Here is a 26435-nt window from a genome sequence, read left to right on the forward strand (position 1 = left end):
CCTACCATAACATAACATAACATTGCCTTGTCTTACCTTTTGTATAAATCAAAATAGATAGATAGACAGATTTACTTTATTTATCCCAAACTGGGAAATTGAGGAAATTAACCCCATCACGATGCTTCCGTCAGGATTCAATGATGCACTTTTATATCTCAAAATACTCATGTAATTACACACTGAAATTATCCTCACTGCAAAACATAGCCACGTTTATCTTAGCATCAAAGTGTTTGTATTGACAAAACAGTGTCAATGGAATGCTAATAGCATCACCTTGAATTTCATTAAAATAATGTGATAATAATTCCCTGTGAAGACTGACTGCAACGTATCAAAGCCGGGAGTTTTAGTACAGGCAGGATAACACAGGCGCTGTCGACTTTGAAAAGGTACAGAGCAGATTGCATCACTCACTGAATATGAATGTCACAGCTCGACACTTTGCATAATAATAGCTTCTACATCAAAACAAACCATTAAGAAAGCTTAATATGACACCAAATAAGCCTTGAAAAAAGCTTCCAATTGTTGCCCACAGAAATGTTGCAATTCTTAGTGCTTTCTGGAGGTATAAATGGCGGCCTTTTCAGGGAGAAAACTGTGATTTAGGCGTCAAATATGTCAAGAGCGCTGATGACTTAAAATCCTCTCGGCTGTAGAAGACTATTGAAGGCGTGCACTCACTGGTGCTGTAAGTGTTCGAGTGCTCACAGTCTCATTAATGTCTATGAAATCATTCTCCGGGCTGCCGTATTAACCTTGCCATTTAACGAGTCACAAACTCAACAAATGGACAAGAAAAAGGCAATAATTGTGCACACAGCGCGACACTATGCAGAGAGACTATTCCTGTGGATTCTTTACACTGAAGGGACCTCACACAGCGTTCATAGTTATTTTATAACCCAGTGCTGATGAGATGAGGAGTGAAGGACATGAAATTAAACAAGTGATGGAACTACATGTTGAGGTAACATATCAATATGTCACACAGACTGTATATGGTATGTCTATGGTAGATCAACTGTATTTAAGCATTTAGCTGTAGTGAAATGATTACATTCATTTGAAAGATTTAATAAACTGATTTGTTAAATACAGAAGTTTTTTCTAAGTAGCGTTGGTTGAACAAAATGTATTCCTCCCTTAGGAAGCTTCGCTGTAGTTCAACTCCTTGCAGTGGGAACGTAATTAGCAGTTTCAAAGCTGCCAACGTCATTTTGACAACACTGTTAATGGTAGCACTTCTAATTCTCAGTTGTTTGCGAATCCTCTGTCGACATGTGTTTAAAGGAGCTGGAAAGTAACTGGTGTAATTAAGTAAGTTAAGGTTCAATCAATTATAGCAAAGAAGAAAGAAACTCTTTCGCTTCAGCCGCTCCACAAATGGAGGTCGGTGCTCTCAGAGAAGGACCTAAGAGCATTAGTCCTCTGCATCATATCAAATTGGCCTTAAGTGATTCATTCGTTCTTGTGATTTCTTTGGATTGTGCCTGAGAGAAGGAGTCTACTGAATTATATTTTGAAAATTCATGAAATGCAGATTTGGAACGTCAACCTTTGTCTTAACACAGTAGAGAGAAAAACAAAAGTGTGTACCAGAAGCTGCAGGAAGCACTCATTAATTCTGTGGATGATACCTTGCAGCACCCAATTTATTTTAACCAGAATCACTGTTCCTTAGACCACATTAGCATCATTGAACAGCTCTCACAGATGTGGTTGAATTAAGTTTTGGCTGATGAACTGCCACATAATCATCTATTCTCCTGACGACTCTGAAACCTGTTACTGAGACTCTCTGAGGCAGCAAAGTGAACTCTTTTTTTAGTATTTAAAAAAAAAAAAGATTGTCTGCAGAAACTTTGTCCAAAAACTAAAACTGCTTTATTTGGAGCGTCAATTCAAAGTTTTTGGATGAATCAATATCTGTAATAAAACATTGAAAGAAACTTCAGGCTTTATCTCTATGAACTAACACTCCCCTGGACACACTGCTACCTGGCCTTTCAGAAAGATGGCACGCTAAGCAAAATACACTTTCTCTACATTTTTTAAGACACACTTGTTTGACAGGACAAGGCCCAGAAACACACCAGAAGTTCAGCGGCTTGTGAAGCGAAATAAATCTTCTCTCCGAGGATATTAAGAGGCTTCTTACGAGACAGGCAGTGTCATGAAAAATCAATCCAGAAGAGCTGAGGAGGTGAAAAGGCTCTCAGCGGAGAAGTGCGCAACTTCTTTGGAATTACTTTTGCCAAAAAACTATTTATGTTTGACACAGTGATGTAAAGAGCTGCACTCGATCGCTGTAGTTATGATGTAGACTTAAATTGATTTAATTTCCATGAAATCAGGATTATTTTACTCTAAATTATCAACAAGCTTTCAAGGTCACATATTTTCCTCCTTTTCAACAAGTTTAAATAAGTGTCAGAGGTCACAATAAACATGTCTGTGAAGTTTCTTGTTCTAAATCCACTCTGATCCTGTATTTGATCATGCCTATAAACCCCTCTATTTCAGCCCTGCTCAGAACAGGCTGTTTCTGTGTCTGTACCTTTAAATATGTAAATGAGCAGTGTTTGACCACGCCCCCTCTCTGGAAGGGCTTGGGTACCTTGGGCCTTTTTGCATCATGTCCTATTGTTTAAGGTGAGAAGGCAGACTCAGAGGGCAGAACAAACACCTAGCTGTGGGAGTGTCACCCACCTGGGGGAGGGGTCACTGCCCTTTGTGATGTCATGAAGGGAAAATCTCCAAACGGCCTGTTTGAGCACACATTTACTGAAAAGTGGAGCAGGGAAAAGATGGAGAGGATGGACTTTTCTCACAATTTGGGAATTTGTAGACAGACTAGAGACACATATAAATGAAAACCCTTTTTTTAACAATCTAAAGCTCTCAGTCAAAAGCACACGGTGCCAAATAATTAAAGGCGGTTTGTTCTGGGCATGATATAAATCAAACCAGTCAGTGTCAGGCTCTCATTTCCTGTAAGACCCAGGTACGTCTCCAGGCTGTTTACATGGTGGATATTTATTTTGAAAGACCAGGCTTTGGCTTGCTCCCGTATCTCCTCTCCTTCCAGTTACTCCCTGAACACACACACACACACACACACACAGGCCACTGTATGAAGTATTTGGATTGGAGACCGAAGTCTTTTTTACTGAAGCGATGCTGCAATATCAGAAACATTCAGTGCCTTTCCAATTATTATTTAAATCTCCAGGTGCCGACAGTATCGGACAGGATCTTACGCTTACAAAAGAGACCCAATGAGGTAGGGCAGGCACCATTGGACAGAGCAAACCTTGCTGGAGACTGCACACACACACACACACACACACACACACACACACACACACACACACACACACACAGATCCTGTGGCAACTGCTAATTAGCATGCATGATAGAGAGCTTGGTGTCAGAATTGAGCTGGAGTTTTTTTTGTCTGCGCAGGGCACAAGAAGGAATCTCCCTAGGGTGCATGTAAGAGGTAGCTGTGACTGTTTCCTCTTCTTCTGCCATTAGATCAGCCTAATGCTGATAGACAATAAAGCCATCAGGAGGCAGGGAAAACAAAATCTCAACGTCTCACAGCCCACTGTTCTGTTAAAAAAAAATCTATATCAACATGTCATTAAATACATTGATATTTAATTCAGCAGTAGGATTGCTGCTGTGTGTAATGAGCTGAGTGGAAGTGTGTTGTGAACTCTCCTTAGACCAGACTGAATCGGTAAATGCTCGCGTTCTGCTTCCTCAAGATACTTGTTTACTTCAAGCCAATGAAAGAATCCAGAAAGACAAATTTTTTTTAGGTACAGATTCAGGCTCCATGATTTGAATGAATGCCACACACAAACCTTTCTGTTGTCGGAGGCTGTCTGCTTGAGGTCATATTGCCTGAAGGGATTGGGACGAAATTCTTCCTCGTCCTCCACTCTCAGTCTTGGAATGGCCGTCATCGGGCGAATAACCCCGGGCTTCGTCTGGCAGTTTGATGACAGAGAAAAATAAATTATCCCAAATCTTCGTGCTGAACTTCATATCGCTGTGCAGACTCTCTCATACTCCTGTTCTGTGTGTGGTTGATATGGATAAGGGTCCATTCATCCAACCAGCCAACAATCCACCCACCCACTCTTTACTTTATCAGTGAGGTAGCAGTAGTAGCCTTGACCCTACTATAACTGAGTTTTTACCTTTTTAGTATCCATGAGCTTTCTGTCCACACCTGTAGATTGGTGCAGGCTGGATAAAGATGCCTGGGGGAAAACCACAATATCGAACATAAACAGAACCATTAGGGTCTGAAATACTGTTTAATAATTTAAGTTGTTTCGTGTAAAAACTCTTGTAAACATGCAGAACATGATTTCGATATTGCAAGTGTTGCTGTATGCAGGAAAGCAGTCTGTGTGGAGGGCAGAAGGGAGAGATAGTGAACCAAACGTAAGTCATCTAACAATGCTTTAATTTCTACATGAATATATCTACATTCATACAAGTGCAGACTGATTTCCTGCATAAAGTAAGTAGCTCTTGGACAGAAATACAAGAACTGTTAATGTCAACATGTTTGGAAAAGTATAAGAATTTCTACATCACTTTCATTCTGTGCAAAATCCCACACGGAAAATAAATAAATAAATATAGTTTTTTAACATATTTGGCTGATGATGGTTGAACCTGTTTGTTTTGTTTTTTGCAGCTTTCACCTTTTAAAGAGAAAGTCTTTATTTTTTGAGGCCGCATCAACCATAAGGAGAAATATTTGAAAGAACAAACCTTCCTTTGGAAACTCTTAAACTTCACCATGCGAGTCTTTGCAAGTCTTTGTCTTTTACTGTCTAGAACTCAAAATGAATCAGAGTGAATAAACAAACAGTCAGTTTGTTTGTTTGTTTGTTTGTTTGTTTGTCTCTTTGGCCCTGCAGGGTGAGAAAGCTTCAGATAAACATTAGCCATTTCATTCAGCAGAACTTTTACTCACATATTTGGTTTCACGTCCCAAGGACTTCAGAAATGACGAATTGTTCAGCTGGAAGAAAAGAAAAGAAACAAAACAAAAATGATTGGACGCAAGCCTAAAGCGAGGTCAAATACTTTGATGATGAAAGCACTCGTCTGCTATTTTGAAAATGTGTGACAAAAATGACTGAAAAGAAGAAAGAGAAAAGAAAACCTTGGTGGATTCGATTCAGTTATTGAAAACATCTGATCACCTTTCAGTTGTTCATGTCCATAAAAAAAAGCCTTAAAAAGTGTTTGCAATTTACACATTTCATCCCTTTGCTCTTGACTCCGGGGTTCAGACAAGACTCTTATTTTATAAAACATGTCACACTGACGGCAGTGCATACATACTCCTTTATATACACACACACACACACACACACACACACGCACACACACGCACACACACACTGGTTTTCCGATGGAGACCAGGGGTCCTTTGATGAATAATGAACACATGTATTTCATTTCTTGCGCCGTTGATTAAACAGACGGAATTCACTTTTATCTCACTTCCAGTTTGTGTTGCAGTAAACAGAGAGAGCTAGATGTTTCAGGGGCCTGAAGGTTCACACTGCTTTGCATTTTTATTCTTTTTACTTGCTTGTTTATTTTTGTTTTTCTGAACAAACACGTGTGGAGTTTAAAGACACGTCCCCTGGTAGAACTGATTAGATCTTTGGTCATTTGATATTCACTGAAGATGTACATTAACACACCAAAGAAACACCAGATGATGAAATGTTGTCCCTTTGTCTGCAAACGTCCTCTTTGTGTTATTTCTACATGTTCAGCCGTCAGATATCAGATTCACCATGACATGAAGCAACACTTAACATCATGCAGATCACACAATTCACCATAAAATTTAAGAAAACTGAAGGTATCCAGTTTTTAGACAGGTTCTGACCAGATTAAATGTAATTATATGTATTTTCTTTAACTATTTAAGTGTTTTTAAACTGGCTTTAGACCTGAATAAGAGCACAAATGTTTCTCTAAGATAAGAGCTTAATGTAAGGCGGGTGATCCTTTGCTTTGTGAGATTGTCTTTTTTTGGTGATTTAATAAAATATGAGTTCACCTTTCAACATGATTTATGTGCACATGTGTTAGTCAAACTTTTTTTTTAAAGGATACTGAAAAACCTTTATTAGAAATAAATCTATTAAAAATGTCACTACTACCTGATTACATTTTTCAATGTTTGAATAGAACACTTTGTCCTGAGTAAAATGATTGAAGCGAATCTCATCACCATCCAACCTCAGGTGAAAACATGAAGCCATTGAGGAAGTGTAAATAGCTGCAGTTCCTTGAGTGTCCACTTGAGGCTGGCTGGACACTGAGACCCTTTTTCCCCTTCTATACCCACAAAAAAGTGAATAAATCTTTTGCTTTGTTAGCTCATTAGATAGGTACAGAGCCCCTAAAGTCCCATAAAAGAAAAGAAAAAGTCACTTGTGCACACAAATTACTCATGGAAATAAGATCTTGTGTGCCCAAGATAATATTTTGTACACACAAGTTAATAACATTTAGCCCACAACACATTCCTTGTATCTTTTCAGTCCTGTCAACAATCTTAAAAAGATCCAAACTTCACCTGCAGTCCAGTGTTGGTGCTTGTTGACCTGGAGGGCTGTGGTGACTGGGAGCCTTTGCTCTTATAAGATGCAAACAAAAAAACAAGTATTAAAATTACAAATCAACATTTGTACTTAGCAAATTGTGTGTTTTGATTATTTTACTCACTGGTGGAATGGAATCAGCCAAAACCTCATCAATAACGGCGTAAAGTTCCTCTGACTCCTGCCGCAGCTGGGAGGGCGAACGCATCTGTAAGAATGACAGAATTATTGACGTGAGCTCTTTGTCTTCTGAAACATCTGCAGGGACATCCAGCGGAGGTGTGTGCATGTGATACCTCAGCGTGTGTGTCCGCAACACCTCTGTCCAAGGTGTCGTATGGGCTCTCTCCTCGCTCTACCTGCTCGTCTATGGTCTGCGGAAGCAAAGCGGAGGAGACACATGAAGCTCAGAGGAAAAAGCGCAGCGTTCTGTGAGTGATGATTCAGTATTCTCAGATGAAAACATTTCCTACACACAATACATATTCAAGCAGTTTGTGCTCTTTACAAGCAGCTCTCCCTTCTGCAGCTTGAAAAGTACCAGAGACTCAGCGTGAATATTGGCATGTTTTTCATGTCCATGTCTGCCAGGCTCTTTCATTTGGTTTATCTATCCCCTTTTAATGAAAATAGTTTCCCTTCTTTTTTTAACCGTGACCAGTTTTTACAATTACCATTAAAGACTTTCTACACGGTGTCTTAAAGGCCTGATAAGTGGCCACATGTGGTTAATCTTTTTCAACAAAGAATACATGTTATCCGTAAAGCTTCAGTCTTCCAACTTTCATTCCTCACATAATGCTGAACATTGCAACATTTGCAGGACACACCCATAAGGACTTCATCTGAGGAATTAGTGGGATTAGATACAAAAAAAGAGTGAACTCACCTGCTGATCCAACAGGAGGGTGTTTGTCGGAATAGCAGCAAGCGATTTGTAACTCAGTTTGATCTTGTGTGTCTGGAGTTAAAGGATGAAGAAGAGCAGAAAAACCACAAGTTTAATTTCATAATCCTGCATTTTATTAAGAGATTTTTCTTAGAAGTCTTTTAGAAATGTATTATATGTGTTTTGCATTTCTCTAGGCATGCTTTATCTGTAACTGCCACTGGCTGCTAATCATGCAAAACAGTCACACTCCAGACCCCTGCGAGACGCCCGAGAGCAATAATGACGTGTGTTTGTCTGCTTCCACAGCTCAGGAGACCTTCACATTGTTGCTGCTCAGACGGCTCATCTGACTGGCTGTAAATGTCAAAAAGTTTAGGTACAAACAAAACAGGTAACGTCTTGGTTTCTAAAGTGAAGCCAATGTGGCTTAAACATGCATTACATCTCACGGCCAGCAGGAGGCGACTAGACTTATTGTAAAAAAAAAAAATTTTAAAAAAAGGCTGACCTTTTGTATTAAACCAGACGGCAGATCCCACTTCTTTTTTTCATAAGTCTATTTTTTTCTAACGGAGTGTGGTGTTTATTTAGTAAATTATGTTCCCATTTTAACAGGGGCGTATCCAGACTTTTAGGACTGGGGTGGCCCGACTTGGGCACCAACTTGTAACATGAAGTGTGTGTATGCCCAAATGTGTCAGAATAGTATTTAGGTTCCCTTTCTGTCTCCACTAATCAAATTTACCTTAACTACTCCCATTAAAGTGTCATACAGCTGGTACTTCCTGTTTACATTTTTTAACTCCAAAAGTAGACCAACACCAAATTACAGATATATATTAGTCTTTAAGCATCATTCATTGAGGAGAATAAGTTGTGTGTCCAATTTCACAAGTACAGACAAAGGGAAAAGATCAACATTGAAATGCTAAGGAAGCGACTAGCGGCCTGTTGCGACTTGTGACTCACCCAAAACAGTTTATTTTTAGCACACAGACAAAAAAGTTAAGACTCTGAAAAGATGAACTACCTATTCTGTTTTAAGATTTTAAAATGACACCAAAGGATGGTGATTCAGGTTTTAGGGGGACGGGAGTCTCTGCCACCCCTGGCTGATGGCCACGCCCCCCTGTAACGAGGCTATATAGTGAAATAACCTGCCAACTCTATCCACTGTCCATATCTCAAATTGTCAAAAGCTCAAAAGTGAAATGAAATTGAAAAATTGAGTCCTGTCCAATCATTGAGTGCATAACTGAACCTTCTTTTCAGAAGGGTGGACATTACTGTGGTATAAATTGTTGTTTTTGATTGATCTTATAATATTCCAATTTGTTTGAGACACTGTATCTTTGATTTTCATGAGCTCTGAACTGTAATCAACGAGAATAAAACAAGGGCTACCTTTCATTGCCAAGTCGCTGTACCACATCAACCAGTCAACAGGTAAATGGATGTAACATTGTGTATCCTCCCTGTCATCCGAATATGGTCATGCTGGTTAAAAAAAAAAAAAAACAAGATGGCTACCACCAAAACACAAAACTTACGGCTTCAACTTTGTTGATCTCAAACAAACCTGACCTCATCATCCACTTCTTTTTCAGCCTCATTTACATCAACTCTTCACACTAACAAACAAGAAAACTAGAAGACCCTGATGTCCAACAACCTATATTTCCTTGCATGCACAAAATAGATTGAATTCCCCTGAGTTCATGTAAAGATTTCATGCAGTGTTACATCACTTCAAGCTGTAATATCTGCTCTTCAAACTAGAATTTTAACAAGCTGCATGGATTTTTAAGACGAGGATGACTCACTCCTGCTACCACATATGACTTCTAAGATATGTCAGTCGTCGACTGTGAGCAACACACAGAGAGGGGTAAGAAGTCTCTGTGTAGCAGAGATCTATGACACTGGATGTGTCAAAGGAAAAGATAATCATATCTAATATTAGATATGATATCTGAAAGTGACTCCCCACCTGTTATCCTGCCAGCTAGAGATGGGAAATCTGTTTATAACTTCAAAGCGTGAGAACACGTTAAATAACATCCTAAACAAGTCATGCATACGGCAGGCAGAGCGGCTACCTTTCTTTTTTTACCATCCCTGTCACTGCAGTCTGATATTCCACTCCCCGGCCTCGGGGAGGGTGTGGAGCGCAGGGAGAGAGGGGGAGATGGGGAGAGGCTTTTGACCGGCGGAGCAGGAGAGGGCGTAGGCGTGCGAGAGCAGGTGGGTGATGGCCATCCGCTGAAAATGATGGGTGTGTAGCGCGAAGGCGACAGGAGACAGGAGTGAGATGTGTTTGATTTGGCACTTTTGGAATTAGAGCAGCTCCTCTCCGGCTCACACCTTCTCGCTGTGTTTTCTGAAGGGCGGTAGGGTGGTGCAATGTCGGCGCCGGCGACACCGGGTGAGTGTGAGCGGGAAGGCTGAAGCGGCGGTGGAGAGAGGCAGACAGGTGGAGATTTCAGACAGTGAAGCCTTGAGAGAGATGAACTGTGTGGTGAAGGAGTCCATTTCTGGGGAACGGCGCTCTCTCGGATCTTAATTAGTTTAGGGGACAAGGAGATACGTTTTTTAAGGTTATTATCCTTGTTGCCCTGGTGGTGCATGTGGTTGTTGCCTAGCTTCGGCTCGGGGGAAATGGGGACGTGTGTGTGTTGCAGTTTTCTGTTAGCTGCAGAGTCAATTTCTTCACACTGCGGTGGAGAAACAGATTTAAAATTTGAGCAAAATGCAGGCAGTGGAGCTCGTGGGAGTGTGCTGCTCTTCTCTGCAAGGGGTGAAATAACCTGCTCCCATGTAGGCACACTCTTTAAGTGATTTTTTTCTGAGCACGTCTTCGCTTGAGTCCGAGAGTTTGATATTGTGCTGAGCTCGGGTGGAGGAGAAGTGATGCATCTATTAAGCTCCCTGTGACTCTGACTATCTATGGACGCAGACGAGGAGAAGCGGGAGGAGAACTCCAGGGGGATTGAGGCCACGCTGGAGGCTGCGGAGCAGGCGTTGCAGAAGGACAGGGTCACAGGGTTAACAGGCCAGCAGGGGGTGTAAGGCCTCTGCAGGGTCGAGGACAGGACGGGAAGCCGGCCTTTTCTCAGGATGGCAGTGAGGAGGGAGAGCCGGGTGAGCGGAGGCCGGTGCCGGGGAACGGGGGGAGGGGACTGGGGACAGACGGAGGAGGAGGACAGGCTCTCGCAGGAAGAGAAAGGGGTTTGAAGCAGACTAGAGCCAGGGGCGAGAAAGTGCCTCTTTATCTGGACGACAGCGGGAGAGAAGACGCCCGAGAGGACGGAGGAGCAGGGGGAGACAGTGCGGCTGAAGGAGGACGGAGACATCGCAGAGGAGAGCCGCACAGCCGACCAGCTCTTGTCTCTGTCCGAGCCCTCCGAGAGGATAGACTCTCTGGAGGAGGCCAGGGTGGGGAACAGGTCTGCAGAGTTTGTGGGGCTAGTTCTGTCCTCTGAAACTCTATTTACAAAGCCACCCGAGCTAACCTCAGAGAGTCCAGAGTTATCACGACACTGCCACTGGGAAACGCCCCCGTGTTTATAAACAGCTGTTTCCATTGAGGCAGTCCCGGGGGCTTCGTGGTGGGTTGTATTTTCAGACTCAGTAGAGGCTGAAGGGGACTGAAGATCCCGTGACAGATTTAACTGAAAAACAAAAACAAGGTCTTCATTCAAAAGTTAGACTAGTTTTTAATTGGGGCTTAGTCGGACTTTCACTTCAGATTCTCAAAAGTCAAACCTGCAAATTACTATTTTATCAAGTTTCTGTCAAATTAATTTAATTTGTGTGAGACTGAAAAAGCACTTTGATGGAAAAAGTGTCCAGCACTGGATGAGAAAGTTGGAAGAACTAACTAAACCAATTACGGAGTCAAAACCAACTTCTTGAACTGTTTTACTTTTTTTACATTCTAATTTGACTGTCAGATTCGATAAGCAATGAATGTCCACACCGGAGGGTCACTCCAGTTTCTAATAAAATCCCCAGAATGTATTTGATGACTGAAACTCATCATTCACTAATGGGAGAGAGAAAAATGGACCCCTTATCTCACGTAATTAGAGAAAAGGATGTCATAAGAACACAATCTTTTCTGGTATTTATAAGATAAGGAGCTTATAATTAGATCCTGCGCACAGCATGGGTACATCTTGAATGCATGTAGACATGAAAAGAAGGGAGACAGAGTGTGCTGCAGCATCGCTCCAAATCACTCACACTTGGGCCATTAGCCTTTAAAAGGATTTGAACTTAGGTGAATCCCTTTCACTGGTTGGGTATATTAACCAAGATGTATGATAGTTTTTTGTTCGTTTTCTATAGCTTAATTTAATAATCCTTCATGCAGAGTGATAACCTCTGTTTTCCATTTGTACGCACATGTTGAGGTGTTACAGAGAGGTTTTCAACTGAATCAAAGTACTCCAAGATGTCTGATCATCCTGTCATACTTAACAAGATGTTTCCTTAGAATTTGGAGTTTTCGTTGATTTTTTTTTAAAAAAATTTATAAACTTTTTAACAACCTCTGAGAGAGGCAGAGAGAGTTCATGCTGACGAGCGAGAGTTAGTGAGTTTGCATTCACGCAGAGAAGTGCAGGGGCAAGAAACAAAAACTTTAATTTGATCGTCCGTTCTGTTGTGTCTCAGTGAACCAGTGAGGTGTGTAAAGAACACTGCAGACTTGGAGTCTGCGTTGTTGCCTTTGAGTGTGCCTGATTTCAAGAGGTGCTGCATTACCCTCTGCACCCCTATTTCCTGTTTCTCTGTGCATTTGAAATGCCTCCATGCTGGCTCAGGATCTCTTAATAATTCTTATTTGGGGGGTGAGGGATCCAATTTTTATTTCATGTGGTGCAATGCAGTGTGCTGCCATACTTCATCATATACGTGGACTTTAAGTGTATATTTAACCTGCATGAATGCACAGCCAAGCAGTTTAACACACACACACACACACACACACACACACACACACACACACACACACACACACACACACACACAAACACACTCACGTACACACAGTAGTATTCAACCTCTTTTAATTTTTCTACGTTTTGACATATTAAAACTTAATTTAGTGTTTTTTTTGGAGATGGACCAACACAAAATAATTCATAACTCAGAGGTAGTAACTTGGAACCAAAAATATTTTCCAAATGAGGAGAAAGCCGCTCTTCTCCTTGAATCAAGTGACCAAGATCAGATTCAACCGACTGCCTTCAGTTAAACTTTTGAGACCAGAAGATGTCTGCTTTTTGGCCTGAGGTTATCTTTTAAATCAAACAGTGAAAAGTTTAAAAAATATATTTTTAAATTCCTAGTTGTATCACTGTAAAAGACAAGAGGTTAAAAACTAAACCAAGCTTTTTGTCATAGTTTCCATGTGACATTGAGTGTGTCCGTGTTGTACTCACTTGAGATTTTGTCCCCAGTTGGATTGTGTTTCCTGCTCCTCCCTCCTCACAGTCTCTGATAAAGACTTTCTCCGCTTTGAAAATCGACATGGTCTCCTCGCTCGTCTCCTCATGGGACACTGCGACGTTCTGTCAGGAGGAGAACATGAAGCAAAATGTTCAGAAGGAACTGAGCGAGTGAAACCCGAGAGATCCCGAGGTGAACTTCAGCGAGCCCGCCTGAGCTCAGGGTTGTGTTTGGTTTCACCACATGCCCCACACATATAATTCACATGTACGCGCACATGGCCAGCTGACGTTTTTTTAGCACATGCCTCGTATGCAGAGCTGGATAACTGAGGAGAGGCCTGAGTACACAGAGAAGCACATAATGTTTTCTTTGAAGAGTTTGTGAAGCTATAACTCAAATCAGAAGCTGGTATTGTCGCAATCTGATTGTATTTTTTTTTTAAATCTATTTATGTCTTTTTATCTTTGAGCATTACCGCCTGCCACAGTGTCTTCTTTTAAACTACCAGGGGAATTTGCAAACTTTTCCAAATCCACCAAACTACTGAATAGGAACCCCGCATATTAAGACCTTTAGACAGACATGAGTTTTTTTATTTTAAAGGTTTATTTTGGGCTTTTTAAGTTGGACAGTGGATAGAGTCAGAAATCAGGGAGAGAGAGAGCGGGCATGCGAGAACGGAGCCACAAGTCGGATTTAAACCCGGGGCCGCCCGCTTGGAGGACTAAATCCTCTGTGCCAAAGCCCCCTTCAGTAAGCAATGGGTGACATCACTCAGGCTTCGTCTTCTTTTATCTACAGCCAAACACAATCTCTACAACGTAGCCATCTGAGGTTCTTTGTCCGGAAACTTTAACCATAAACAAAGATGGGAATAAACAAGATATACAGTAAATATTTTGTTACTTATATCTACTTAAGTAGAGTTTCCTGTGCCTTTTGAAGTTCTTCTTATTTTCCCAACCTCCCAAAATCATGGCGGATTTCAATCTATATGTATTTGACAATTGCTCATGGAGGACGAGATTCATTGGTGTATTTTTCAGAGGAAACATGATGGAAATGATGTTAAAAAAAACATATCAAGATGACACGGTCGAGGGAGAGACTCTCAGAAAAAAAGGTGAAAAATGAGGTGTCTGTGAGCGTGACGCAAGCAGAACATCACAGATGAACACTCATCAACATGTGAGCTTTTCTCCCACTCAGCTCATTTACACTTTGGAGCAAGATGTACGTTCTTTCTATTAAAGCTGACAATGTAATGTCGTTTCGAAATGAGGATGATGTGAGTGTAAAAGTCTCACAAATGTGACCTGATGATCAGTTAGCTTTGAAAAGAGACATCCTGTATTTCCTTCAAAGGTTTACTTTCTCTTTCATCACCGTTCATTCATTCACATTTCAATTCATCTCTGTCACTTTTACTTCTGTGCAAAGGTTCAATCTGTTCTCTTACTTTTATCAGAGTCCCTTTTCCCCCGAGGTATCTGTACTCCTAATTATTATTTTTCTAATGATGAGAACGTCATTTGAGGGGTTTTTTTTATAATAAAAGCAGAAAAACCATCTTGTTCAACTCCAGCTCTTTCCAAAAAAATCTAATCAGATTTAAGTAAAAGTTTGAGCCGTCCAAAAACCAAAAGACACAAAATAGATTAAAAATGAAATTGACATTGAAAACTGATAGATAGCTCTTAATGAAGCTGCTGCTGCTCGATTATGGCAAAAATCCTCATCACCATTATTTTTGATTGATATACAGATGACAGTTATTAAACATGATTACTCATCATTACTGATTTTACAACTTCGCATGAATTCATCAGACTTAAACACTCTGAACACTTTCAAAAAAACAAGCAATACATGAAAACAACCCAAAAGTATAGAGATATATACAAATAATAATTATTAATAAATACATAACTAACTGTGTTTTTTCTGGTAGTGGAGATTTTCTCTTGTGGCCAAAACATAAAAACTAACACATTGAAACATTTACCACACATGACAAAAACTATGATCAAAACGAGGTCCACAGCCTCCGTACATGAGGCGCGCGCAACAACCACCACGCTACTGGTGCCCCACAAGGTCATCGTTTAATCTTGATTATCTTGTGATTGTGGGAAGACAAAATCGAAACTGAAATTGAAACATGATTCTTTCCCCAGCCTAAACTCTTAATGGAGAAGATCAACAATAAACTTAATCTCATATGATAAACACAAACTAAAAACTTAAAGAGAAGGTTGTTTTTGTTTCCAGACACTAAATTAAGACTGCCAGCTAGCTGTAATTTTATACTAAGCTTGTGTATCAACAACATTATATATTAAAACATCATTATGTAGGAATTTGGTTTTATGCACTTTGGCGCCCACCAAAGGTCTCTGAGTGCAACTGCACTGTTGTAAGACTCATAATGTTACACCTACCTCTCGTCGACAATGTGTGTTTGTTTACAAGCAGAGGGTTAGGGGATATAACTCGGGTTAGACTTTCTGCACCCGGTAAAGCTGCTAAACATGAGATAATGAAGACACAGATGACGGTACGGCCTAACGTTACATCATGACCTCTTCTAATGATTTCTGCAGAGATGTACGCTCTGCTTCTTGCTCGGTTATTTTCTCATTTCATCTGCTTGGATTCACCCGGCACCGTCGTGTTCCTCTTTGCCTCAGCCTTTGTATCGATCAATCACCAGAAAATTTGAAACTAAATTTCCAGGTATTTGACCCAAAGATTCAGTCCAGTGTGTGGATATAATCTCAACGGATTTGGTTTATATGCATGAGCTCAAATAAAGGACATTTTCCCTACATCTATACCTAATACGTGTGACATTTAAGAGAAGCTTGAAAGGGGAGTATGACAAGCGTCATTACTGATATGAACTCCCACATTTATGATAATTTTGATCCTAAAAATATATATCTGACATTTGATAATGGCACCTCTCAATTTTCCCATTCGTCCTCAGTGCTTTTCTTATAACTCACTGATAGGCAGTAATCCTAAAATTGGAGGCTGCCAGAATGACACTTATTCCAGGGACAGTAAATGGCAGCTCATGTCATTAGGATCATCACATGTACAATTTTCAAGAGCGGTTATATTTAGAACTTAGATTTGATGTACAGTGAGTCATAAGGTGTGTTTCAGATGTGACTCCGCAGCACTGAACATATGATGACCACAGGAACGACAGCTGGACTCTAAGTTATAACGAAAACAAGCACATTGAAATGTAATGACACATTAACTGAAAATTAAATTAGGCCTGGGTGATATGACTAAAATTAGATTTTTGTTCCTGGGAGAAAGTTGACCCACATGTTTAGTTGTGGTTTAATTATCCTTTCACAATCATAAGCACAGTGCACGGTGCTTATTTCTATCAATCTGTTTTTCCCACCCCCACTCCTTCTCCCCTATTGTACAATTCCCTGTCAGAGAGGTGGGTGTTCATTGTTTTTCCTATGTTTTTATCAGAATCCATCCTTTGAGTTATCGTTTTATTTTGTGTATTGACTTGTTCCCCACAACTTTTTTGATGTCTTTAGCGAGCTCTTTGTATAACGATTTGATTTGATTTAAATGTCCTGTATATATTCTATTAGTCATGCACAGCAAGTTAAGATAACACAAATATTTAGGGAAGAATGTGAAACTTTTTGAGCACCAGCATGAAACCAAAACAAACTGCTGTTAGGCGACATCTCCGCTCTCCTCCAGCGGCACACACCCAACCCTCCTCCACTCGCCTTCACAAGAAGGAGGTATGAATTAGAACGCTCCATAATTAAGCACCATTAAGGGCAAGTGGCGGACAAAACTGTCCTTTGCTCGAGCTGCGACCGCCTGTGTCCTGCATTGTTGTGTTAGCAGGCTAATGTTAGCACACTTTGTTAACTCATAGCTTCATATTGTACATAAATTGGCACAGAATGACTGTCATCTAAAAACACTTACATGACCTCAAATAAGCAATGAGTCTTCTTCATCTCTCTAGTCCTTGACTAAAACAGCTTTATACACAAGGCCGTCCCGTCCATGTAAACATGACGTTAACACGGCTCTGACAACAACACAGCCAGAAAACTCGTTGTTCTCACTCATTGTTGACAGTCATGACTCAGAGACATTTACACAGGATATACTTGATTTCTGCTGTTTTTATGTGTGAAATGTCGCACATTCTGCCTTTAAGCAAACATGCTGTACTTTAATTTTATATATGTAGGATCTGGAGGGGAAGTAACTAAGTAACCAAACGTGGTCGTTGAAAAGAATCCTGGTGTCTCAGCATCATTCAGAACGATCACGACACAACTCAGAAGGCCCACGATTACAATTGCCGCTCATTAGTTTCGCTAAGCACCACTTTTTCAGAGTATAGATGAACTGAATGTTTCAGAGTACCTGCTGTCTCTCTTACTCCGTCCCTATTGATGAACTAAAGCACAAAGAGATGAGTAGAAACATGAAGAAACCGTGTGACCTCGAAACAAGACGATAATTAGGCAGGCTAGCCCTGAGAGCTGTCCCTTGTGCTCTAAATCAATAGTGGCCAATCAGAATGCATGCTGGTAATGATCACTTGTGGCTACATGTACCAATTTAAAATACTGCACATGTACATATGTAGTGTGGGCTGCTCTTGCTCACAGTCTATTGATGAGCTGCAGGCTCTCACATGTGATTACTTACAACCTTCCCTGTGGTATAAATACAAATAGAAAATGTGTCGCCTCTCAGAACTAAACTGCGACACGTAAATACGACAGGATGTCACTCACTCTGACCTCAAAAAGCTGTAATTACGTTGTGGATTACAGTCAAACCAACAGAACGGTGTACACAACAAAACATGGAAGTGTTTACAGAAGAAGTGGTGCGAGAATGCATAATCACTAGATGATGAGCACTACAGTTTGTGTGTGTGTGTGCGCGTGTGTGTGTGTGTGTGTGTGTGTGTGTGTGTGTGTGTGTGTGTGTGTGCATTCATGGCAACAGTCTGAGTGGTCAAACAACAAGAAAGGCGCTCTCAAAGCCTGGTTAGAAATAAATTGTCCTGTTTTATGTGGTGGTACTAATAGAGAGATGAATATGATTTCCTGTGCATGCACTATTTACTTTATGACAGGCACCAACAGCATATTATTAGACGCCCCCTCCGTCACTCTACTTGAATCTGAGGTGGGGGCTGAAAACCAAACTGAGGCAAAGGGCACGGTGCTACACTCTTTTAAAACCTAAAAAAGCACTATTAGGAGTCTACATTGAACACGTGCTTCATTTCTTATCAAAGATATTTTTGTGCTTATAGTGATATATTTGCTTGCATTTTTTTTACACCCAGTCGGGGTTAGGCTGCTCTATGATGTGCAGTGTAGGCCTGCATGTTATGACGAAAACATACAATGTGTGACAAAATTGTTTTGCTTTACATTAACAGGATGAAGAGCGATCAATAAAAGCTTTAACTCACAGTTTTTATGTCCGTCTGCTGTTCTTCATGTCTGACACGATACCTGTGTTTGCAAAGTTTTTCTTTTAAATCTAAAATAAATCATCATCTTCATCAAATATGCACCAATTATTCTAAGGGCTGTTGCCTCAAAATAGTAATGAAAGCATGAGCATTAGCCCCATGCCTCCATCCAACAGGTACAATGTACACATACTGAGTGAGCACGCATTGCTTGTTAATAGAAAACATTCCACTGTGATAAATTCTGACTTTTATTACAGAAGCTTTTATCGCGATGACGGTTGGGGGGAAGTGCACATTCTTAGCACAGAGTGTCAAAAACGGCAGATGTCAAATCTTGGTGTAAATAATGTTGTTGGGTTATTAAATCTCTTAATCAATCGGCTCTCTGCCTCTGGGAGCAATGGGAGACTTTTGAGGACGTAAGTTTTTGTGTGTTGGAGTGGGTGTTGAAAAGTGACGTCTATGAGAATATGGTTTGCTGCACTTGCATTAATATTTTAAATACATTAATTCAAGTTAAATCATCAGTAGATGACTGATGATGGTTACTGATCATCAGTTTACGGCTGGTTAGTTCTGTCCCTATTGCTCTCCACACTACAAACAGAAGCCTGAACACACATAGACACCAGGACAATACTGCAATGTGTCAGGGTCTGTCCCTTCCTGGGTTAGATGGACAGGACTTCAAGAAAAGTTTAGGTAGGGAAGTTAATTTTAAGCATACAGATATTTCCTGTTTGTGTAAAAACATGGGCTGTTCACAGCTTTGCCGCAGATCTATCATATGTCATATGTAACACCCTCCTGAGGCAGCAGAAGTTGGAAACTTAACGGTGCCACCCCCCCAGTGAGAACACCTTTGAAGTGTCATGCAGGCCGAGGGCCCTCAGCTCTGTGGGCAGCAGAAGCACTCAGCTGTCCCGAGGCTCCGAGAGCTGGTGCTGCTGCTGTGATGTTATTTCCAGCCCTAAAAAAAACCTAGTATTACATTCACACATTTAGAAATAAACCACACATGGGGGTCTGCATCACCCCCAGGCTGAACGTTTGTCTGAACTAAACAACTTGCTTTGTGAAGTTGGAACTAAGATACACAAAAAAGAAGATATTGTGAATGGATGTTACTGCGGTGATTATGAGTGAAGTTCCAGTTCGTTTTTGCGACTTTACCTTTTTTTTCTCTTTCATTCAATCAACACATAATTCTGATGAATCGCTGAATTTTAACCCCCTTTTTAATCGCAAATTTAAAGTTTGATTATTCTGCGTTTCAAAACAGTTTATGTTGACAATGTTAAGTGATTCTTGCCACCCGCTTCTATTTGGAAAATCAAATGAGTGCAAAGAAATGAACTTTATGAACCTGACTTTTACATCACTCCTAACGCTCCACATTAATGCTATGCCAGCTTTGGTGATGCAGTTGCCCGCTGACATCAGTTTAAATAGCTGCACCTGTATGTTAGCTCATAGGTAGCAGCTCCAGCTTGGAGTACTTATATCACATGCGGGCATGGCCCTGCAGACACACAGAAACACATGCTGGTAGCAATAAATAAGGTTGCGGAGATGCCCGAGAGATGTTCGATAATTATTTTCTCAACTAAGAACAAATCCCACAAAAGAAAACATTGGTGAATCCCATAATCTTCTTAAGAAGTTCATATGTAGGACTTAACGAGCAAATTCTTCAGAACGGTTGGTGAATGAGGCCCACTGTTACTGATGATGAATAGTAGTCATTTTGAATACCCCTTTTGTCTCCTCTGGGTGTGTGCTGCTGTTACCTGGTCAGAGTTTCCTGTCAGAGCTCCGGGTGTTGCTTCCTCTGTAGTGATGCTTTGAGTTGGTAAAGCCCACAGCACCGGCACAAATGTGAAAGTAGGAGGCTTAGATCGTTCCTCTGTTAAAACCTGTAAAATAGAAAATAAAAAGCAAATTACCCAGATTTTCCAAGCTCTTAATTATCAATTCCGCGGGTTCCCCTGCCAAGAGCAAACGGTCTCATGAGCGTTTCATATTTTAAAAACATGAAAACATGTTTCAGTCACGCTCAGCAGTTGAATACCACATTTAGAATTTACTATTTCTCTCAGCCTCACAGGCTTATGTAACTTTACCCTGCCACTAATGAGCCACCATTACACACACACACTCACTCACACACACACACACACAGATTAGACTGTTTAGCGCCCTGCAGCTCAAAGTCTCAACACACCCACACTCAATGAGCACAAGTAATGAGAAGCTATTAAATCAACTTCTCGTCTGTGTCGGACACTTCACAAGTTGTGCTGTTCTCTTAGTGTCTGTAAAAACGTATAGAGCTGAAACTTTTTATAAAATTAAAGGTCAACTGGGAAGGGAAGATTTCCACCAGGGCCAAGCTCTTCCTTGGCTTCCATGATACACCTTTACCTCAAGTTTCATGAAAAGCAGACCAGAAGAATATCTGTTTCTGACAGACAAAGGGATAGACCATCAAGACAGTGACCCCAGATTGCTGTATACCAATGCCTGCAATTTTTTTTTCCTTGCAGCTGTTTCCAAGTGCTCGCTCATTGGTGGATAGACTTGGGAATCTGTTTGTAACAGAGTAAGTTCTGCACCTGAGGGGTAAACCTCCACACAGTGTTTCATTGAGTAAGCTGGCTTCACAAAGCCTGAAGCTACAGATGACAGCGGGCTGTTACATTACAGACAATACATTTATAATTGATGTCAATCTTAACCACCAGCCAACTCCTGCAGACACGCTGAGATGAAATGGACAAAAAAAGTTCACCATACACAGTTAAGTAGCAGCACTTTACAACATATTTCTTTGTGGAGTTATTATTTTTACATTTACATTAGAAAGTTAGAACTTGCTTAAGTTTTTTTTTTTTTTTTTTTGCCTAATCTTGCTCAAACTGTGATCATTTCCAAATGTTAACTGTGCACTTGCAAATCTGTGCAAATACAGAGATGAAGAAAAGGAGAACATTCTGTTGGAGTGCATTCTTCTGGTTTCCCCCGTTCGGAAACATCTGCAGCTGAAGTGATGATCAGCTCTTGGCAGCCTTGTTGCCTTTGTATCCAATGATTCCTGTTTTTGAGTCTTTCATTGCCGAACAGGTACGCAATGTCCTCTCGAAAAACTGAAAAAAAGAAAAACAATTTGGACAGCACTCCAAAATAGTATTTTAATTGCCGCTTGAAATTCTCCTCGACTTAAAAAAAGCTCACTGACTACTTCGGTGATGAAAGATGTAATGGTGGAGACTCCCTCTGCTGGGATGGACAAGTACCTTTTTATTCAAATATAAATGAGTCCCATCCCTATGTTTGAGTAAATTGCCTGTTACACACTGAAGAAGAGCGTCTGCTCGAAACATTTGTGTGGCAATTCAAATGCAAATTTGGATTGCTGTCCTAATTATTTTTCTTGTTTGAACATTTTTCGGGATTCAGCAGCCAGTTGAGCCAGTCAAGTTCAGCTTGTTTTCTTTGTCATTATTCTCTCTAAAAAATAAAAAAGGGGATCGTGTGAAACAACTTTAGTGTTGACGTCATTTAACAACCTCTGGGACAAGCATTGTGCACACTTTTTGGACCAGAAGAACACCTTTTTCTGACCCTGTGTACCTAAATACACATGACACTGTCAGAAATTATGTTTTTGATTTTGAATTGGTAAACGGACTTGAGCTTGTATAGTGCATTTCTAGTCATCTGACTACTCAAAGCGTTTTTACACCGCAGGCCACACCTACACATTCACACACTGATGGCAGAGGCTGCTGTGTAAAGAGACCATCAGAAGTAAGTAATCACATCATACAGCAGGGAGAGCAACTTGGAGTTAAGCCTCTTGCCCAAGGACACATCAGACACGTGGCTGCAGGAAGCCCTGACCTTCCAGTTGAAAGACGACCAACTCTACCACTGAGCCACAGCCGCCCCCCCCCATGTTGAAAGTGTATGAAGAGGTGGAGCTGCAAAATGTGGTCCAACGTGTAATAATAGCAATTGTAGATGTTGACGCTGTAACATTTTGTATTCAAGCATGGGGGAACCATTACATCTCCAATCAGTGGGCTTGAAATACATTTCTTAAAGACCGCCTCTCTGATATACTCTGGAGAAGTGTGTTGATGCACTTCATGTTTTCTATACATGTGAGCAATAAAAGAGGTTCGTTTTGTTGAAGGTGGTGACACTTTTCCCCATTATGGTTTGGGTTCAACAGTATTTCAAAGTGTTAAGTGCAAGAAAACATAGTCATTTATTCTCACTGCAGCAATCACTTAAACACTCATGAATAAAACTCGTGCTGCTTTAATCACGCTTGCTCTCCTCTCGGTGTTGTGAGGTCACAAGAAAAAAACTAAGTGGCAGATAAGGAGAATGACGCCTGTGGTTCCTGCTGGCGCTTTTTTCATTTGATTTTTTGCGAGCTGCAATTTCTCAGACTTTGTGCATCATGCATGAGAATCACACGTTTTGTATAATGACTTGACTGACCATGAATAACAACCTGGGTGATAAAAAGAGAAATAGAGTCGATCCCCAGCTTCCGCAGCTACATGTCCAAGTGTCCTTGAGCAATACACTCAATTGCTCGCATTGCTTTGGCGGCGTCAAAGTGTATGAATGGATTAGTAGATTCTGAGGGACGCTTTACTTAGCAGCCTCTGCCATCAGAGTGAATGTGGCTTGAATGGGGTTTTGAGACCAGCTTGTACTGCGCTTTGAGTAGTCAGAAGACTAGAAAAGAGCTATACAAGCTCATGTCCATTTTCCATTTACCATTCATATGCGGAAAAAGCACACACATGTTATCTGTGGTACAGCCTTTTGAGCCTGACTGTATGAGTCGACTGTATGTGGCTGTATGATTAATGATCTCTTTCTTTGAATCAGCCAGTGTAAACATGAATCATTGTCCAGTGTAATTTGCTATGGGTGGTCTCTTAAAATGAATTCTTAAAACATTATTAATTACCAGTGATGTTATCAATAGCCGCCCCGCCATCATTCTGTACGTTACTATTGAACAAAACAAATGGACACGGAGAGCAATGAGCAACAATCCAAACAAACACAGTCTTAATCAAAAATCTGTGGATTTACAGAATACTTCAGCTGCATGTGGACAAAAACGTCTTATATGATATTGTTTATATGTAAACAAATCCAAAAAGTTTGTATAGAAACAGCAACACATAGCTCCTGATCGGTAGCAGCTGCCTGCCAGCTTATGCTAATGTTAGCCCGACGCACACAGCACATTACAGAAGTAGCTTTCTCTTAGCCCGTGACGCTAACAACAGTATTAATGCAGGTCATTCAGACAGTCCTCGGAATCATCTTATTATCCTACTTTTTGGCAAGAAAAGACTCAATCGCTTTTGCAATCGCTCCGCTAAAATTTGCAATATGGTGGGCGCAGGTGGGCTAGTGGTTGGTGTGTGCACCCCGTGTGGGGAGGCTACAGCTCTCCAAGCAGGCGGCCCAGGTTCGAATCCCACCTGTGGCTCCTTTCCCGTATGTCATTCCCGCACTCTCTCTCCCTGACTTCTGAACCTATGTAATGTCCTAAAAATAAAGGCATAAAAAGCCCAAAAATAAAGCTTAAAAAAAATAATAATAATAAAAATTGCAATTTGTGATCTACCAACATTAACCACGCTTCCACTCTACCAACATATTAATGCAAAGTTATTATAATTTATCAATTTATCATGTGCTGTGACTCTTACCGGGAAGGCTTATGACCTCATTAGCACCATCCCATATAAGACCTCACATTTGACGGTTAACCACACACTTTCAGAATCTTTCTTTCCTCTTTTTCATATTTCCATAAATGACATAAAATAAATAAATGTTGAGATCCTCTGCTGGATATCAAAAGAAATTAATCACACATAGAGTATGTCAGTCAGCAAAGAAAAGAGAGGCACGCCCCTGGCTCGTGATTGTTGTGCAATCTCTTTTTTTTTTTCAAAAGATGGAGGTTCTAGCACATTCTGTCCCTGCCTGTAAATAGAAAAAAATGTACTGCCCTATACAGAACATATACAGCGTGTAAGAGACGTGTCATTTCAGAGGGCATTCACATGAACATATGTGTCCACGAGGAACAAAAGAAAGCAGACAAAGGAGTCTGATATCTATGTTCACATCTTGAAGAACAGGCTTTGAATTACTTAGAAGAAAACGAATGCTTCATGAATCATAATCAACCAATTTCTCTTATTGTTGAATTTTCTCAGAGCTTATTTAAAGTCATTATCACAGAACATCTGTCTGTTTCAGTTTTCATCTTCCGTCAAATCAGGTTTAAGACCTTATTTTTTCTCTTCCATAATTCACTAATGATGTGTTCTCCTGCTCTGAGAGACGTTAACTGTTGCCAAGTTTTCTCCACTTTGGTATAAAAAAAAAAAATGTAGCTACTGATGTAAAAAAATCCTGAAGCAGAATCATTCCAGTGAACTGCCAGAGAGATCATCTTTACTCTAAGCAAAAATGTTGCCCTTTTTTTTCAAACCCCTCATCATTTTCAGATTTTGTTCCTTTGACCTTTCTGGTTCATTTCTTATTCCGAAGAGGAAAATACAGGGACAGGAAGTTATGCAATAGATGCATGCTGCCAGATTTAGAGTCTTAACCCCAGGGGAAGAAGTACATCTATACTGGGTGTAAGCTTCTTTTTTACACAGTATGTATAATTCTTCAGTTGATTAGTGAAGACCCAGTAACATTTGACTTTATCGAAGAATGTTTATAAAGAGTTTCCCAAATACGATACCATGATATGACAGATATAAATACAATCAACAGTATGTGAATTACAATGTCCACAGCCAGAAAACTGATGCCTCATAAACACTTTTGCATTATCAACATTTAACATTTTTAAAGTGATCTTTAAACAAAAGTACACAGAGTTTACTGTAGTGGAAGTACAGATACTGCGACAGGTGCACAACCATAGACTTTATACACGTGACAGATACGATCTCTGTGCAAGTAATCAAACTGCTGCATTATGTTTTCTGTCTTCCTCGCTCTTTTTTTCATATTGTGATTCTGTCAAACTACACAATGCATTGATATGAAGGCAAAGATTGTCATTATAGCATCCTATAAGGGACTCTGTTGCTCCGTCCACCACTTCCACGTCGTTCTTACCTCTGCCTCCCCTTCACCAGACCGGGATAGTCTCCCACTGTGAAGTAAAGTGTATATGGGAACAACAAGATCGGGAGGTGTTCAGTGGCAGCCCTGCTGAAATTCTCGAGAAATGTTTATGATTTTCATTTCTGAAAATGTCTTTGCTTGTTTACACATACACCTCACGGCAGGAGACTATCCCTGTCCAACATGGAGGTAGTACAGGAGTGGAAAAAAATGATGCAGAAGTGGCAGAAAAAGCAACAGAGACCGACGCATTCATGTAAATTTTTGCCTTTATATCAACGCTTCATTAGTATGACACATTCACAATATCAACAAAATAGAAAAAAAGAATATACTGGAAAATAGAAAGCACGATGAAGCCTTTCATTGCATGCATGGAGACTGCACCATGATGCATCGTCTGCGTTCTCGAGGTCAGTCGGACTCATCCGCTCACCGAGACTTCACATGGGAAATTTCCCAGGGCGCTGACAGGAAACACATTCCTGGTAAAATCAGAATGAAAAATTCGGCTGTTTGCGTTCATACATGAAGCTCACCAAGAAAACTTCTTGCATGTGTAAAAGCACTTTGATAAAAATGTTTCCTTAAATGCATCAAAGCAGAAGTAACAAGCCTGTTTTGCAAGTGTTAAGAGTAGAAAGTTTGGATATGTTTGTTAAAATGAAGCGAGTAAAAGTAAAAAAAAAAAAAAAAAGATAAATACTGGAGTTCAAAC

At 40.5% G+C, this 26435-nt stretch overlaps 1 protein-coding gene across 1 annotated transcript in view; it reads right to left on the reverse strand.

Moving 5' to 3' along the window:
• The window catches only part of mlip (muscular LMNA-interacting protein), a 36471-nt gene that overhangs the window by 7296 nt on the left and 2740 nt on the right, over positions 1-26435 (reverse strand). Inside the window, exons 2-11 of the mRNA XM_061041002.1 lie at positions 20311-20436; positions 13005-13133; positions 9657-11228; positions 7555-7626; positions 6962-7039; positions 6790-6873; positions 6641-6700; positions 5012-5116; positions 4221-4283; positions 3882-4007 (exon numbers count right to left, since the gene is read on the reverse strand). Of these exons, the coding sequence (XP_060896985.1) occupies positions 3882-4007; positions 4221-4283; positions 5012-5116; positions 6641-6700; positions 6790-6873; positions 6962-7039; positions 7555-7626; positions 9657-11228; positions 13005-13133; positions 20311-20436 (2415 nt within the window). The remainder of the gene's footprint in view (positions 1-3881; positions 4008-4220; positions 4284-5011; positions 5117-6640; positions 6701-6789; positions 6874-6961; positions 7040-7554; positions 7627-9656; positions 11229-13004; positions 13134-20310; positions 20437-26435) is intronic.

This window comes from Labrus mixtus, chromosome 6 (assembly GCF_963584025.1).
Source record: "Labrus mixtus chromosome 6, fLabMix1.1, whole genome shotgun sequence".
NCBI lineage: Eukaryota > Metazoa > Chordata > Actinopteri > Labriformes > Labridae > Labrus > Labrus mixtus.